General features: G+C 42.1%; 2 protein-coding genes across 2 annotated transcripts; both read left to right on the forward strand.

The window, feature by feature from the left end:
* Positions 1 to 3,057: 3,057 nt before the first annotated feature.
* On the forward strand, positions 3,058 to 6,146 carry cldn15a (claudin 15a). Its single transcript, XM_035912489.2, has 5 exons — positions 3,058 to 3,396; positions 3,642 to 3,806; positions 4,080 to 4,161; positions 4,241 to 4,348; positions 5,331 to 6,146. The coding sequence occupies exons 1-5, from the start codon at positions 3,180 to 3,182 to the stop codon at positions 5,422 to 5,424; spliced, it is 666 nt and encodes a 221-aa protein (XP_035768382.1). The 5' UTR covers positions 3,058 to 3,179; the 3' UTR covers positions 5,425 to 6,146.
* A 2,891-nt stretch (positions 6,147 to 9,037) lies between these two features.
* On the forward strand, positions 9,038 to 17,142 carry dnajc3b (DnaJ (Hsp40) homolog, subfamily C, member 3b). Its single transcript, XM_087837035.1, has 12 exons — positions 9,038 to 9,494; positions 10,730 to 10,840; positions 11,028 to 11,152; positions 11,259 to 11,333; positions 11,419 to 11,562; positions 11,735 to 11,916; positions 12,005 to 12,124; positions 13,878 to 13,983; positions 14,164 to 14,284; positions 14,514 to 14,646; positions 14,765 to 14,913; positions 15,597 to 17,142. Exons 1-12 carry the CDS (start codon positions 9,410 to 9,412, stop codon positions 15,740 to 15,742), a joined length of 1,497 nt encoding a protein of 498 aa, XP_087693161.1. The 5' UTR covers positions 9,038 to 9,409; the 3' UTR covers positions 15,743 to 17,142.
* Positions 17,143 to 17,176: the final 34 nt, after the last annotated feature.

Consider the following 17,176-nt stretch of genomic DNA (forward strand, 5'->3'; position numbering starts at 1 on the left):
GATTTCACACCACCTTCTCCCACTACAACTTTTCATATTTATGAAGCAGATGTGAGGAAGCAGTTTAAGAGTCTGAATGCTCGAAAAGCTCCTGGCCCAGACGGTGTGTCTCCTGCCACCCTCAGACACTGTGCAAACGAGCTGGCCCCAGTGTTTTCTGGCATTTTCAACTCCTCACTGCAGGCATGTCATGTGCCTGCCTGCTTCAAGTCCTCTACCATAATCCCTGTCCCCAAGAAACCTAGGATCACTGGACTAAATGACTACAGACCTGTGGCTCTGACATCTGTGGTCATAAAGTCATTTGAGCGCCTGGTTCTCTCCTACCTCAAGACCCTCACGGCCCCCCTCCTGGACCCCCTGCAGTTTGCATACGGAGCCAACAGGTCTGTAGACGACGCTATCAACATGGCTCTACACTTCATCCTGCAGCATCTGGACTCCCCAGGAACCTACGCAGGGATCCTGTTTGTGGACTTCAGCTCCGCCTTCAACACCATCCTTCCAGACCATCTCCAAGGCAAGCTTTCCCAGATGAATGTGCCTGATCCCACCTGCCGGTGGATCACTGACTTCCTGACGGACAGGAAGCAGCATGTGAGGCTGGGAAAGAATGTCTCGGACTCCCGGACCATCAGCACCGGCTCCCCTCAGGGCTGTGTTCTTTCTCCTCTGCTCTTCTCCCTGTACACCAACTGCTGCACCTCCACCCACCAGTCTGTCAAGCTAATCAAGTTTGCAGATGACACCACCGTTATTGGACTCATCTCGGACGGGGATGAGTCTGCCTACAGGAGAGAGGTTGAACGTCTGGTGTCCTGGTGCAGCCACAACAACCTGGTGCTGAATGCCCAGAAGACACTGGAGATTATTGTGGACTTCAGGAAGGCACAGCCCCACTCCCCCCCCCCATCATCCTGACTGACACCCTCATCACCTCTGTGGACTCATTCCGCTTCCTGGGTACCACCATCACCCAGGACCTGAAGTGGGAGCCCACCATCACCTCCGTCATTAAGAAAGCCCAGCAGAGGATGTACTTCCTGAGGCAGCTGAAGAAATTCAACCTGCCAACACGGACGATGATGCAATTCTACACTGCAATCATCGAGTCCATCCTCACCTCCTCCATCACCGTGTGGTACGCTGGAGCCACTATCAGGGATAAACAGAGACTGCAGCGTGTTGTGCGCTCTGCTGAGAAGGTGATTGGCTGCAGACTCCCATCTCTGCAGGACCTGTACACCTCCAGGACACTGGGGCGTCCAGCTCGGATCTCAGCTGACCCTTCTCACCCTGGACACAGTCTGTTTGACCTGCTCCCCTCAGGCAGGAGGCTTCGGTCCATTCGCACCAGAACCTCTCGCCATAAGAACAGTTTCTTCCCCTCTGCTGTCGGACTCATGAACAATAACCATATGATTGTTCCCACCACTAACACATGACCCTACACTGTGTTCACTGCATCATCCCATGTTTGGCACTGATCACCACCTGCACTCATGTATATCTCATGTATCTATCTACTTAGCACTTTTAATTCTTATTCTTATTTTTATTTTCATGTCTATTTAAGCGTTATATGACAGTATGTTTGCACTAAGTACCTCAGCAATTTCCTAATGTTGTAAACCTGCTCAACATTTGGCAATAAAACCCTTTCTGATTCTGATTCTGACCACAATGACGATGCTAGTATGCTAATATTTATGAGGCAGCCATGTTAACCATGTTCTTCAGTTTGTTCACATTTGCAAAGAACACAAATTACAGTTACAGTTGTGGTGACTAACAAACCACAATAAATTTGAAACAGTAATGATAATAAGAAGTCATTTTCAAAAGGAGCCTTTGAACATTTGTAGTTTTTTTTATCAGCGCAAAATGTTTCATGGTCTCCCAGTTCACTCAGTAATGTTGCCAAACTATGTTACTTACCTTCAGTATTTACATGCCATTTGAGCAGTTTAATAATCTATCTGATGAAACATAAAGAGCATACCCCTCTTTGATTATATCACTGAAAATGTGCTCATTATATTTAATCGATTTATTTAAGCATTTTGTGAGTTTTTAGTTATTAGTTTCTTTGTCATTGGATAAAATAAATGCTAAACATTTGAATTTTTGTTACAATTAACAACCTTTGTGTCTTTTTCATTTCCACAAGTCGAACTTTCCCTTACAAACACTCGGGTCACCAGCAACTTGAGTCTGGCTTATTGTTGGTGAACTATTTTTGGAGGCTGACCTTTAAACAAACACATTCGCTGGTTTATAAATCTCCTCACCTCTACCGACTTGACGGCTTGGTGTGAAATGCAGGTTAAGATTTATCTTCAAATTATCAGTGAGGTAAACTCAGAGAGCCCTGGATTTGTCAACGCTGACCTAAAAGCTATCAGGAGGATTATTAATGGCATGAAACAAAGTGAGAAACTACGGGATGAACTGGGCAGCGTTAGACCTTGGTCTCTGGTTGGTGTTTGTGACATTAAATTGAACCTGTTAAATATTGATGTTTCCCAAGCACAGGGTGTGACAAAGAAATTGTTAACTTGAGTCTTCTGGCCTTGAGATATGCAAACCGAAACAATAAAACCTATGCGGTGGAGCATAATTTACAGAAATATATTTGTATATGTTTCGATATGAGTTTTGAAGTGTTATAGTGAATAGTGATTACAAAAAAAATAGTTGTTTTTTTTAAGCAATGATATCCTTTAAAAGTTATTAAATGACAAATAGTGTGATCGTTTATTTTGAGAGAATGGGAGAATTTTATATGTTTGAGTATTTTTCATAAACATAACCAGAAATGCATACAGAGTCACGGCGTCATTAAGTGTACCAGATGACCATTGGACCCTGAAAGTGAACCGATAAACACCTGTTCAGTTTCAGGGGTGTAAAATGCAAAAAAAAAAAAAAGAGGATAGAGTACATGTGTGTGCATGTGTGAGAGAGAGAGTGTGTAGGGGGAGGAGAGACTGCAAGTGAGTCATATAACTGATTATACTTATCTCTTGAACTGGACACATCTCTCAGTGGCGGAGCGGACACACATCACACACACACATTCACCCAAATCCGATGTTTTTATCGTCATAAAAAAAAAACTTTTATTAAATTCAAAAACTTCAGTCTGTCGTCACTGACAGTTGGGCCGAGGAGAAGTCATGGATCCAATCGTGGAAGTGGTGGGTTTGATTTTGGGGTTCATCGGATGGATAATGGTGGGGGTTGCGCTTCCAAACCGTTACTGGAGGACCTCCACTGTTGACGGAAATGTCATCACCACCTCTACAATCTATGAAAACCTGTGGATGTCCTGCGCGACAGATTCAACCGGGGTCAGTAACTGCAGGGACTTCCCTTCCCTGCTCGCTTTGAATGGTATGCTGACAAAATTTTTTACTTCTTAATAATATCATAAGGTTTGGGAAAGTTGGATTCCATCAAATGTTTATGTTGCTTTGTCTGGAGGAGGGTTTCTGTCATAAGAAATGTATTAAAAGGATAACTTGAAGAGCTTAGATGTCCTATCTTTTGTTGTACTGTGGGTACACATTAAATCATCAATTCATCTTTGAAAAATCTGCTAGAATTAGTGGTTTTGTGTATCTATGCACTGTTTCCAGGTTACATCCAAGCGTCTCGTGCCTTGATGATTGCCTCGATAGTGTTTGGCTCATTTGGACTGCTGGGCTCGCTGATCGGGATACAGTGCTCTAAAGCGGGAGGAGAAAACTATGTTCTCAAAGGGAGGATCGCAGGCACTGCTGGAGTACTTTTTTTGCTTCAAGGTAACAAAAACATAGAAAATACAGTCTGTTCTTCCTGGCTATTCAGATAACAATATTGACCTCCTATTACACTACCCCTTAAAGAAGATAAAGAAACCTCCCCAGCATGCTGATGAATCGTGATAATGCCCTACCGCTCTTTTAGATCAGTCCTACCTATTTTTGTTCTTGTTTACTTCAATACTTTGGATCAGAGTTAAACTCTGACCCGTCACTGTTTTATTGCTCACTAAAGACTCCCTGTTGTTGTTGTCCGTTTTTTTCTATCAAAAGGTCTGTGCACTATGGTTGCAGTGTCCTGGTATGCTTTCAATATCACTCAGAATTTCTTTGATCCCTACTACCCTGGCACAAAGTAAGTTGCTGTTAGTGGTGTGAGATAAACAGGCCTAAAGTGCAGTGCTGGCAGCCTATAATTTTGCTGTGTGTCACAGGTATGAGATAGGAGAAGGGCTTTACATCGGCTGGTGCTCTGCTGTGCTCGCCATCGCTGGAGGAGCCGTTCTCACCTGCTCCTGCAAATTGGGCACAGAGGAAAAATAGTGAGTTTGATCTCTTTTTGATGTACAGAGCTGGAGGAAATTCTCAGAGTCTACAGGTGCAATCTGGCCCGGCCATAAAACATGTTCTGGTTTAATTAAAATTGTGCTGAATGTTCTGTTATTAATGTGATACAAAGGGAGACGGATGGCTCTCTAGCGACTCACTGTGGCAACATGAACTTATCTCAAAGTGTCAATAGTTCCCACCCATCCAGGTGTCTTTGTCTCGACTGTGCTAAATGGCAGGTTTAAGGGGCTTATAGTAGGTTTATAGTTTATTTGGTAATTACCTGTCTCAATGGTAAACATAGGCAAAAGAACAAATGAAAATTGTATGAAAATTTTTTGACCAACCTTCATTACAGGGACATCATAAAACACGGCATAGAAAAGATTTTAAATTTGTCTGTGGAGAGATCTCTGTTTGGAAGCTCCTGAGCAGGTCTCAGACTGCTCAAAGTGAATAACGGAGACGTAGCAATCAAAGATTTGAAAAAGAATTGAAATCTTTGGCAGAAACAGAAACAAAAACCCACACACATCTTTATTAAAACCTTATTTTATTAGAAAGTCGGTAAAATTGTAAACTTTTTAAATCAGATTAGTGATTTATTTTTCTATCCAGGTAATCATAAGAATTAAAGTAGATCTAAACTGTGCTTTAAAAAGAAACAATGCAAACACATTACCAAGATGGCTGCCTAGTGGCAAGTGCTCATGTCCTTGATTAGAAAATTGGCTCCCCCCGGTGGTCAAAAAAAGTAGTAACTAGATTATTCACAAGAATTTTACTCACTTTACACTGACCATAGCCTTCTTATATTCACTTCTGATAGGTGCACTGCCACTACAAGGATAACTTATTCTAACACTATTCTAAAAATTTTAATTTTCTTGCTGAGACTCTGAGTATATGATGTGCAGCATGCTTGGGGTGATTTGTATTTCCACCATCTGATCCTGACGTTTTCTTTCTCTGCAGCCCTCTACCTCATGCAAGGGGAACTGTGTATTCTGGACCAGCACCAACCAGAAGCCTGGCCGCCAGTACTTATGGGAGAAACGCTTACGTCTGAGCAGGATTTGGAAACTCAGCTTTGTGGACTTATTCATCCCTACACTTTTGGCTGGTCTAACTAACACATTGTGCCATTTCATCACTGTGGAAACACTTGCAGTGCATCAGATGTTCACTGTTGGGAGTATTTCAGCTGTATATGTTATATACAAATGTATGTTCTGTAGAAATAACATGGATAAAATGATTGCAAAAAGCTTGACAAAACATCAGCGTCACTGCACAAACTCACTGTGCGCTCTCAATGATTAATATTTATATTTCTCTGATATTGTCACTTATTTTCCAATTAATTCAATCACATTTGTAAGGGGAAGGTCAAAAGTGTGATGATTGTTTGGATGTGTTGTTTTGTACAGTTTTGTAGGCGACACCTGCAAGAGGCGCTGGAGGGCAGGTTGTCTTTGTTTTGATTGTATTTTGCCTGTTTGTTTGTTTTTGGGTTTTTGTTGTTGTTTTGGGGGGGTAAGCAAATGTACAAATTTAAATGTTTTACATCGAACATTCCAGTTTTACTTACCACAGACAAAAACAGTGGTGGCTGTATTCTTCCTTTTTTTAATAAAAAATAAAATTAAAATTAAAAAACCATCAGCCAGGCGCATGATTACAGGTCATCAGGACATGATTTGGGTAAAATATTGTGGGAAATCATCAACAACCTGTTCAGTGTCTGTGTTCAGAGTAAAGACTGATTGTAAATGTTATATTTTCATCAAATTACACATTTTTACTATTTAAATTTGGTGCTAAAAGCAGCAAATTCAAATGTCTTTATGTGTCAAATAAAGACTGTATTTTGTACAACTTATTTATGAAGTGTCATTAAAGTGGCGGGAAGCAGCACCGTAAACAGTGTGTGACGGCAACTCACATGATTATTAAATAAAGATGATAGGGAAGAGTCACTGGGTGGTCACCTTATCCCGTGGTAAATGTATGCAGGTGGAAGCGGTCTCAACCAGGAGGACAGTGACTCCATTCACAGGACACATCGACCACCGAATGATTGAAAATCATGTGACTTGTGTGCCTTTGATAGCACCAGGTCTCAGCTCAGCAACTTCTTGTTCAGTTTGTTAACAAAACACAAGAGGAGAACACATCTTATGTGAGTTGGTGTGTGTGTGTCCACCGGTTCAAGGTGAACTCAAGCTGTTTTGGTGAAACATGGCTGCCCAGCTTCTTACTAAGACTGTTAAAATGCTCGATAGTGCAATTATCTGCTGAAGCTTAACCTCGGCGTCAGAATGGGGAAGAAATTTGATTTAAGTGACTTTGAGTGCCAGACGGGCTGAAAAATGCTGATCTACTGCGACAGATCACAATCCTTTGTAGGGTTTACAGTGAAACAGTCTGAAAAAGAGAAAATATCCAGATGCGAGAAAATGTCTTGCTGATGTCAAAGGTCAGATTAGAATGTCCTGACTGTTTTCAGATGATAGGAAGGCAACAGTTACTCAAATAACCACTCGTTACAACCAAGTCTCTGAATGCCCAACATATCGAGCATCAGAGGTGGGCAGTAACGCGTTACTTGTAACGCGTTACTGTAATCTGATTACTTTTTTAAGTAACGAGTAAAGTAAGGGATTACTATTGCAAAAACGGTAATTAGATTACCGTTACTTTCCCGTAGGAACGCTGCGTTACTAAAACTGTGATTTTTTTGCGAGAATGTCTCATGACAGTGACGTAAGCGAGTGCAACGTTCATGACAACAGCTGTGTGCAGATCAACAATGGATAATATATCGAGTGCGGGAGAGAGTATGAGCGTGCAGCGTTTAAAGCGTGGAAGTACTGACCTTACTTTGAGTTTGATTCCATAAAAAGTGACAAAAACATTAGTGTCCGTTGTGCGTGGGAAGAAAACGTCTTTTTACAGCGAAAAAAACCCTAAACAAACCCCGAGTGCGCTACGACATAATGGGAAATTCACAGAGAAACTCGTGGATTCTTCCACTAACCGCTGCGGCACACCTGCACCAGGGTAAACCTCCGCCTACCCCACTCCTGCTTTACAGGTAAAAATAGAGCAACAGGACCGCTGAGTCTTTGATTTTATTTATTTTCTGCTGTGTTTTACTTGCATCTATTTGAAAGACTGAGTGTAAACACAAAAAAATATTTTATGTGCTGGAATGTGCAGAAAATAGGTTTAAATGTTAAACTAATTTCTTCAAGTCAGAGAATGGTGCATATAATTAAATTTTTACTTGATGCATAAAGTTAAAAGATTAAAACTGATAAAACAAGTTTAAAAAAACAGACTTTTCCATTTGATTACATTTTGTATGATGGATTATGCAGAAAAAGTAGAATTGGGCTGAAAAATCTATCGCTTTATCACCTATTCAGGTTGTAAATTGTGTTTTTAAAAAGTAACTAAGTAACTAAGTAATTAATTACTTTTGAAAATAGGTAATCAGTAAAGTAACTGGATTACTTTTGGGAGAAGGTAATCAGTAATTAGTTACTGATTACTTTTTTCAAGTAACTTGACCAACACTGTCGAGCATTGAAGCAGATGGGCTGCAGCAGCAGAGGACCTTAATGGGTGACACTCATGTCAGCTAACATGATGTTGAGGCTACGCACGGACAACAAAACTTGACAACAGATGATTGTACTGATGATTCTCAATTTGCTTCAACAGCTACAGTGGTAGGGATTAGGAGTACACAACGTGAAAGCATTGATCCATCCTGCTTTGTATCACTGGTTGTCCTGCTGCTGGTGATGTAATGGTGTGTGATATTTTCTTAGCATGCTTTAGGCCATTTAGACACCTTAGCTTCATTTGTATGGCACAGGCTACCTGATTATTGTTGCTGACAACAATAGCGTGTCATGTCACACAGCCCAATCATCTCATGTTAAACATGACAATGAGTTCACTTTACTGAAATGGCCTCCACAGTCACCCCATCTCAAACTAATAGAGCACCTTTGGGATGGAAGAGAAGATTCACATCATGCGTGATGTCATGTCAGTATGAAGCAAAATCTCTTAGGAATGCTCCCTGCGCCTTGTTCAATCCGTACTATGATGAATTAAGGTCGATCTCACTCTTAAAAGGCAAAAAGATGTCCGACCTTGTACCACACGGTATAACTATGAAGTGAGTGAGCCAGTGAGTGCAAATCACTTCAAAAATGAAGATTCAGGATTATTTTAAATTAAGTTATTAAATGACAAAACTTTATAGACCTGCAGAGAACTAAAAGGAAGGATGATTTATCATGATCAATTATTATTATTATTATTGTTATCAATATTATTATTAGGACAGGATGATGATTACGGTTTTCGCATTCGTCGCATTTCGTCGCATTTCGCATTCTTTGAGGTAAAAACACAGACTGGGCCTGTTCAGCAGGTTGTTTTACATTGCATAACACGTCGTCATGTGTTACCACTGTTAATTACATACCCCGTGGTGACGTTTGGCCGCAGTGTGCAGGCTGCCGGGCCCATGCAGGGACATGGTGGGAGCGTCACTGTTAAAATAGCTTGTCCAATGAGAGCAGCCCACGTTTCTGGACGAACGCGGATGTGCACCTCGCGGACCAACCACGGAAAAGTAGAGCAGATAGGGCGGGGACGGCTCTGGCAGAGGGGCAAGGTTTCGTTTACAAAGTGTAAGGACGGTCAGCTGTTCGGCTTCAGCAACAGACTAGTCGTTTTAACTTTAAAACGAGTCTAGAAAATAATTAATTCAGGCGGGGTAGTGAATTCAAGCTGCTAGTTCTTTTGTGAGGGGAGGAACCTTTCAGCAACACGACTCATTTCCACACGGAATACTGTCCGATTGGGACTGTAAATACACCGTCGTAGCTGCTCCGCGGAGAGGGAAGACCCATGAGGGTGTAATAAATAACAGGCAGATTTCAATGAAACAGACCGGCGCTTTCAGTCGAAGCGGACGCAGAGCTGTGAAGTTGGCTGGTTCCGGTGTTAAAGCGTGAATCCGGGAAGAGATGGAGCCGTGTCGGCGGGCCGGACTCAGCGGGGTCCTGTGCTCCCTGTCACTGCTGTGTGTCATCCTGGACATCCAGCTGGACGGTAAGACCCACTTCACGTTAAAAGAAAACAAAAAACAGCCTGCTTACTCACTCGTTTGTCGTCTTTAGCTGCTAAAAATTCATCAAGCCGGCTTATTACTGACCCCGAAACTGCTCTTAAAATACTAATACAAAAAAGTAATTACTATATCGTTGCTCTGATTTAAAGATACCGGCTATTAATCTGTAAAAGACATGAAGGCTTTAAAAGATGTTTCCAAGGGCAGTATCCTTACAACCAGGGGCGTAATGAGGACTTACAGACCCAGCACCACCTGCTTTTACCTGTGTCAGGCCTGTGCTATTATAGTTCAGTTACATTTATGTGTGTCAAATCATTATTTTAAAAACACTGATTGTATAAGGTTTCGTCTTGCAGTAATACTCCACTTTTCATTATATCGGTTTTCTTTAGTTTCACCCCTCCCTCATTCCTCGCCAGCGCTAAAATACTTTCAGCTCTACACTTAACTGCCTACTTTACTACTAAAGTTGAGGTTTAATACACAGTAATTGTACTGTATTTAAGTATTTCTCTACCTTCTGCTTCTATTCCGCTATATTTGCAGATGGAGATTTTAAGACTTTAGTCGCTTATTCATTTGCAGATTAACTGCATTATTATAGATCAATGCCTATAAGCAATGTAGAAGGATGTAAAACAGTCCTCAACTGCAATGATCCACTAATATAATGTGTATGATTCTGAAAAGTGCCATTCTGTGTAATGAGTACTTTCACTTTAGGTAGTTAAAGTATATTTTGATAATATGACTTGTGCAATATTTAGCATAAAAGTGCATAAGAGGTGAATAAGGGAGAGGGAGGGGAGTGGGTGAAGATGAGTGAAAAAGGAAAGCGGTTCAAGTGAAAGACATGGTTTAGAAGATAGTAGGGAGACCTGCTGAGATGATCGCTCTGGTATAAAGACAGGAGACGTTAAGAGATGTTAAGAGTTTCATGAGAGGATGGAAAAGATTGGAAATGAGTACATCAGAGGGAAAGGTCAGACTGAGAAGTTCGGAGACAAGTTAGGTTGTTGGTCGGGTGCTGCAGCTCGATTGTGCGTTTTGAATCTTTTTCTGAGCTTGTGCAGCCTCTGTCATCAGAAGAGAGGTGCAAGTGGGAACAAAAGCCAAACACACGAAGAAAATTGGGCTACACTGTGGTTTCCTTCTATAAAGTTGTCCCTCTTCAGTGTCTCCAGCGAGGCTCAAGCCCAGTTTTATGTTACAGGTGTCTTTGGGGCAACTCAGGCTGAGATTGAGCACCACTTGGAGATGGGCCGCAAACTTTTGGCAGCTGGTCAGCTGGCTGAAGCCCTGTCCCACTACCACTCTGCTGTGGGTAAGGTTACACACACGCAAACACGTTCTTGCCACTGGCTGACATTTTCAGTCTACACAGTCGGTGCTTATCTATACAGTCGAGAAAGGTGTGTTATTGTGCAGTAAAAGAGTTTAGAGGTTCAAAGCTTGTGTTTGTTGCTTTTGTTAAAATAAAAATGAATAAATTGTGATGATGCATTTTCCAGAGGGTGACTCTAAGAATTACCTGACCTTCTACAAGCGAGCTGCAGTGTTTCTGGCCATGGGAAAGTCCAAATCTGCCCTGCCAGATCTGACCAAGGCTATCCAACTCAAGCCCGATTTCTTGGCTGTAGGTCACTCACTAGCCTTTCTTAATGTCTTCTATCATATTCCATTTCTTCTGCCCTCTTCCAAGTCTTCGTCATCCTATCTTTTCATCTGTTTGTATTTTTCAGGCCCGCTTGCAGAGAGGGAACATCCTGTTGAAGCAGGGCAGCACGCAGGAGGCTCGGGAGGACTTTGAGGCAGTGGTAGGTTTTATAACGTGCTGCTTTTGCAGTCCTAAATCACTCTCCCACGTATGTTTGCCACAATAATATGTACCTGCTGTTCCAGCTGCAGCGGTCCTCAGACAACGAGGAAGCTCAGAACCAGCTGATGAAGGCGAACGAGCTGGAGGAGCTGCAGGAGGAGGCCCAGGCTGCGTACCACCAAGGGGACTACAGCACAACGATCGCTCTGCTGGAGAGAGTTATAGAAGTAGGGGTCTTGTTGGTTAATTTTATTGTTCATTTACAATCTTACCAATACCAACTGCTTTAAAGTGTGATTTCAAATCTGATTTTAATGCCTCAGCATTTTAGTTATTAAAGGAATCAACATGATCTTTGAGCTGATTGCTCATTTATAAAAAGTTTCCGTCTTCCTCTAGATCTCTCCTTGGGATCCGGAGTCTCGGGAGCTCCGCGCAGAGTGCTACATCCGGATGGGAGATCCACAGAAAGCCATCCAGGATCTCACGCCGACGACGCGGCTTCGCAACGACAACCGCGCCGCCTTTCTGAAGCTCAGCAAGCTGCACTACAGCCTCGGCGACCACCACGAGTCACTCAAGTGAGCGTCGTTCCTGGAATAAACAAATAGGTCTGGCTTGCTCAGCCACGCAAATGAAGTCTCACTTTTTCCATCTATTCACACGCAGCAACGTCAGAGAGTGTCTGAAACTCGACCAGGACGACAAGGAGTGCTTCAGCCACTACAAGCAGGTGAAGAAGCTCAGCAAGCAGCTGGACTCGGCAGAAGAGCTGATTGAGGAGGGCAGGTGGGTATTTCTGTTGGGCTGAGGCACTTCGCTTCCACCTGCATGCAAATGAGAGTTTCAGAGGGCAGCTATAGTCTCAGCCTCTGACAGTGTAACATATACAAATGAGAACATAATTATTAGCACAGCTATGAAAATTTTCCCCAAGTCTTTTTTTTTTTTTTAACAGAGCAAGGGATTTTCAACACAGCATTTTCTTTAAAAAGCATAAATTATAAATATTTGCACACAGTAACAGAATAATTTCATAAAAGAAGAAAAAACACCAGAGTCAGTATTATTAGCCCGCTAAAAAACCACAAACCACTGCTGTGCAATGATTTGCTGTAACTTGTAATGCTCAGCTTGTAAGTTAAAGTTAAAACTGAGGGTTATCGTCCAACTTGCACACAGCAAAAAACTTCAGCAAGAGTTTGAGCTGTCAATGAGAAGACAGCTGGTCAAAGACAAAAGAAGACAGTTTAGACTTGAGAAAAAGAATGGCTGATGCTCACGTTGCAGGAGGTGATATACAAACATATCACAGCGTTTTCCAAGTGTTAAAAACTGGAGCGAGAAGCATCATTTAAAAATCCAAAGAGAGCCACACAGTGCAGAACAAGCCTGGAAGAGGGAGGAAGAGAAAGAAAACTAAGAAGACCCCAGAACAACATGACAACGACCTAAAACTCAGGGTTAAGAACAAGCTCCAGAAGACCAAAGTGAATGTCCCTGAATGGCCTGGGCCAAAGCCCTGACTTAAAAAATCTGGAGGTGCTGGAGATTCATCAAAGAAAAGTGAGTTGTGATTCCTCATGACACACGTGAGAGCCTTATTGAGAACTAGAAGAAACAGTTGCAGGCTGTTAACCAGCAAAGAGAACAGACTATTAGCAGCAGGGGGGCTAATAATGTTGATGCAGGTAGTTTTTATGACATATTTGTGTTTCTGTGCTCAAAGTAAAATAATGTAAGCATCCAAAATAAAACAAGCATGTTTGGAAATGCTGTGTTTGAAAGTCCTTGCTCTCTTTGGCTACGTCCACACGTACCCGGGTATTTTTGAAAACGCAGATTTTTCTATGCATTTGCACCTTTCGTCCACACGTAAACGGCGTTTTCGGTCACTGAAAACTGAGATTTTTAAAAACTCCGGCCAGGGTGGATACTTTTGAAAACTCCGTTTTTGCATTTACGTGTGGACAAGAAAAACGGAGAAAACGCAGAAAACGCAGCGTCAAAGATGTGCGCATTTTTTGACGTCACACTGTGCGCCACGTTATTGTTTCGGTGAAATGAATTTCTACAATACTGTTACTGTTAATTTTACTCTCTGCAGTGTTTAAATGCTTACATATACACACACAGTTACTGTCCCTCCACACATACGACTCGGTTCTGCTTCTATGCTCCAGCTTTGTTTACTATTTCCCACCGAGGCTTCTAGACTTCTGATTGGCCAACATGTCTACACGGTTAGGAATATATCGCCACCTGTTGCTTTGGCATGTTTCTTGCAGCGTTTTCCTTCATTTCTGCCTTTACGTGTGGACGGGATTATTTTTTAAAACGAAAACGGAAAATCTCCGTTTTCAAAAATACCCGTGTACGTCTGTACGTAGCCTTTAACGGCACTTGGGAATTATTTTTTTTTTCATAGGTGGGATAATAATTAACTCATCTGTACATTTGCAGCATGTAAACTGTGAACTGCTTCAGTGCCACAGCATGTTAAGTGCTTTGACCTTTAACTGTGTTTCTCTCTTCCCATTAGGCATCAAGAAGCCATAGAAAAGTATGAATCAGTAATGCAGACGGAGCCTAATGTCCCGTACTACACCAACCTGGCCAAAGAGAGGATCTGCTTCTGTCTTGTGAAGGTGGGAGAGTGACGGCAGCTTTTCTCACGAAGCGATGCTCATTTTTCTCCTCTCACATCCCCCAGAAGATGTGGAACCTCTAAATAAATCGTCATTCCCTTGCAAACGCACTGTCCTAGTTCTCAATAGAGTTCAGTCTTAGTTTGTAATCATTCATCTTTTGCTTCATATCATTTCCAGATTAAATCAGCGCCCGAGGCGATAGACGTGTGTTCGGAGGCCCACCAGAGAGACCCCCGCAACGCCAACGTCCTCAGAGACAGAGCAGAGGCCTATATCCTCAACCAGGACTACGAGAAAGGTGACACAGTCTTCTCAATGAATGCAACTCAACTCATCCCATGCTTATGTCCTGTCATGATGTCATGAGCCTATCGTAACCATAGACACAGCTTCCATCTCAGAACTGCACACGCAGTATCAGAAGATTTTTATTGATAATTGATGATTAAAGTAAAACAATATTACATAATTAGCCTCAGATATGTGGTGTTTAGGAGTAATCTGTAAATCCCTTGTGTGTCGTGCAGCTGTGGAGGACTACCAGGAGGCGAGAGAGTTCGACGGCGACAGCAACGATATCAAAGAGGGGCTGGACCGAGCCCAGAGGCTGCTCAAGCAGTCTCGTAAGAGGGACTACTATAAAATCCTCGGTGTCAGCAGGTAACCAGTCCAGCCAACTTCAACATAAACACTACACGTTTACTTTATTTTTCTGATGCCAAAGTCAACGCCCGTCACTTTTATAAGAGGGCCCGCTAACGCTCAGAAACTTCCTCAGGAATGCCAACAAGCAGGAGATCACCAAGGCGTACAGGAAGCTGGCACAGCAGTGGCACCCTGACAACTTCCAGTCTGAGGCCGAGAAGAAAGAAGCAGAAAAGAAGTTTATTGACATCGCATCGGCCAAAGAGGTCCTTACTGATCCAGGTCAGCAGCCAGCCTTGATATTTAGTCTTTTCCCTGATCTCTCTGAAAACAACTATTTACAGCCACATTTCCACACCACCAATATCTGATTTGAAAGAATTTCCAGGATTTTAGACATACTTTACTAGTCTCCATAAACATCCATCTATTCATTTTCTTCCACTTATAATAGACTTGAAAAGTCTCCGAAAACTCCAATAGCAATGCATGGTGAGCAGCATGTATTACAGTCCAGAACACAAGCATTAAAATTAGTTGGGCTAATTTAGAAAGTTTGGCTTTCTCAGAAATGAAGTGCGGTGAAGTTAAGCTGAGCTATGAGAACATTCATGTGAAAGAAACGAGCGGCTTTGTTCTTCTTTTCACAAAACAGACCAAAAAATGTTGCTCAGCAGACGTTAAAACTGCAGCTCTGCAGTCAAAGAACAAACATTTACTGACTGTCAGGTTTAGTCTGATGAATAGACTGATGTCATTTTGGTATTGTGACAGTAGGGGGCAGCACAGTGGTCCAGTGGTTAGCAGCTTAGCATCTAAGTTCAAGTTCACCGTCATCACAGGTCCTGTAAAAAATTGAATTGTAAAAGCAGAAGAAAATGCATGTTTGTCAAACCAAGTCCAAACTAGTTGATCGTTTACTAAAATGTTAACGATCCTGTTCTCTATTACTTTTTTTTTTCTAGAAATGAGACAGAAGTTTGATGCGGGCGAGGATCCGCTGGACCCAGAAAGCCAGCAAGGTGGAGGCGGAGGTCAGCAGGGCTGGCCTTTTCACTTCAACCCCTTTGAATCTGGCGGCAGCTTCCACTTCAAGTTCCAGTACAACTAGAGAGCAGGACTTGACGAACACACGGGCGGGGAGGGGGGTAGTGTCGTTTTTAGGTGGATTGGATACTTTGGAAAAAACCTTCGGGGGATTTTGGAGGACGAGTCTTCCTCAAAAGCTCTGCGTCAGCCTGGACGCAGGTTTTCGCAAACTTTCTTTTGTTATTTTGGACTTTTTACCACAAAATCAAAGGACCTACCTGTGGTTACTCATAGATTACGTTGTGCTTGAAGAAAATGAAGTCTACAGACGAGCTCCGTAGGAAATGTGTGACAGCTGGAAGCAGTGTCCGCTCTTATTCTTTCTTTGTGCCATTCTTTGAAGCGCTACTCGGCGCCTCCTTTTTATTTTTAGTGCCGTGACTCTTTGCTTGAAAATCTGTACGTCTGTCCGTTTGCTTGCAGTATTCTTTAAAGGTCTACTGATTTCAGTCTCTATTTTTTACCATGTCGAGACGTCTCTACACTAGAGAAGCAGGATTTTTATATTTATCATTAGACCTGTGGCTGTTGAGCTATATTTATGGTGAAACTCGAGCACCGCTACAGGAAACCTGTAGGTGTAAGAATTTCAATATCCTATGGATCTGAAGTCAGTGTAGGTGCTCTGTGATGTATACATGTATATTTTTAAATTTAAATCAGCGCCTCCTGATAGCTAATTGGAATAATTCTGTGTGAATTTTGGTTTGGAGATGTTCATTTATATCCAGGGGCAGACATTATGGATGTAAGTGCACAAAATAAGTGAAAAAAAAGTTTAGAAAAACAGCCGCAAATGACTGCATTGACATTTAGAGTATCTCTGTTTCTTCCCTCCTCCTTTCAAGGAAACGTTTCGAAAGCTTGCACTTTTACTTTGTTCGAAAAGGCCACTTCCCTCCTCCTGCACTCCTGAAATGTTACTGTAGGCCTTTGAAAAGCCTTCCACACACTCCCGTGTGTCTTCAGTGGCTATCCGAGAACCTCATTTATAAATAGGTCTTACTGAAGCGTGTCTGAGCTGCTGCTTTATTTTTCCCGAGGTACACCATATCTACTTCACAAGCAGCATGTTTGGATAATATTTATCCAATGGGTCGCACTGACACATACGAACTTCATACAGTTTATAAATGAGGTTCTTGCAGCCACACGGGCCACACAGGTGAACCGAGATGATGTTTTTAAAGACTTTATTTTTTAGCACAAATTAAGTTATTTTGTCTTTAATAACTTGAGGACACACTGACTGTAACCAGCTTCTACTGCTTGATTGTGTGAACAAAATGTGACAGGCTCTCTTTGTATTTAACTCTGAGTGGGATGGTTTTGTTTCTGGGTTTCTTTTGTTGGAGGCTTTTTTTTCCTGTTGCCAAACTGAGTCAGCTGACAAGCTCAAGTGTATTAAAATATTGAAACAAACGCATTTTTGCTCATTTTGTTTTGCTGTGTTTTA

The sequence above is a fragment of the Neolamprologus brichardi genome, chromosome 3, assembly GCF_056152115.1.
Source record: "Neolamprologus brichardi isolate AB-2024 chromosome 3, ASM5615211v1, whole genome shotgun sequence".
Classification (NCBI taxonomy): domain Eukaryota; kingdom Metazoa; phylum Chordata; class Actinopteri; order Cichliformes; family Cichlidae; genus Neolamprologus; species Neolamprologus brichardi.

What these genes read in the sequence shown, in the direction of transcription:
- cldn15a (XM_035912489.2), top strand. Translation starts at nt 3,180, where the DNA reads ATGGATCCAATCGTGGAAGTGGTGGGTTTGATTTTGGGGTTCATCGGA. An exon ending in TTCCCTGCTCGCTTTGAATG is followed by an intron (nt 3,397 to 3,641) that starts GTATGCTGACAA and finishes CACTGTTTCCAG; the next exon opens with GTTACATCCAAGCGTCTCGT. An exon ending in TTGGGCACAGAGGAAAAATA is followed by an intron (nt 4,349 to 5,330) that starts GTGAGTTTGATC and finishes CTTTCTCTGCAG; the next exon opens with CCCTCTACCTCATGCAAGGG.
- dnajc3b (XM_087837035.1), top strand. Translation starts at nt 9,410, where the DNA reads ATGGAGCCGTGTCGGCGGGCCGGACTCAGCGGGGTCCTGTGCTCCCTG. An exon ending in TCTGCTTCTGTCTTGTGAAG is followed by an intron (nt 13,984 to 14,163) that starts GTGGGAGAGTGA and finishes TATCATTTCCAG; the next exon opens with ATTAAATCAGCGCCCGAGGC. An exon ending in AGAGGTCCTTACTGATCCAG is followed by an intron (nt 14,914 to 15,596) that starts GTCAGCAGCCAG and finishes TTTTTTTTCTAG; the next exon opens with AAATGAGACAGAAGTTTGAT.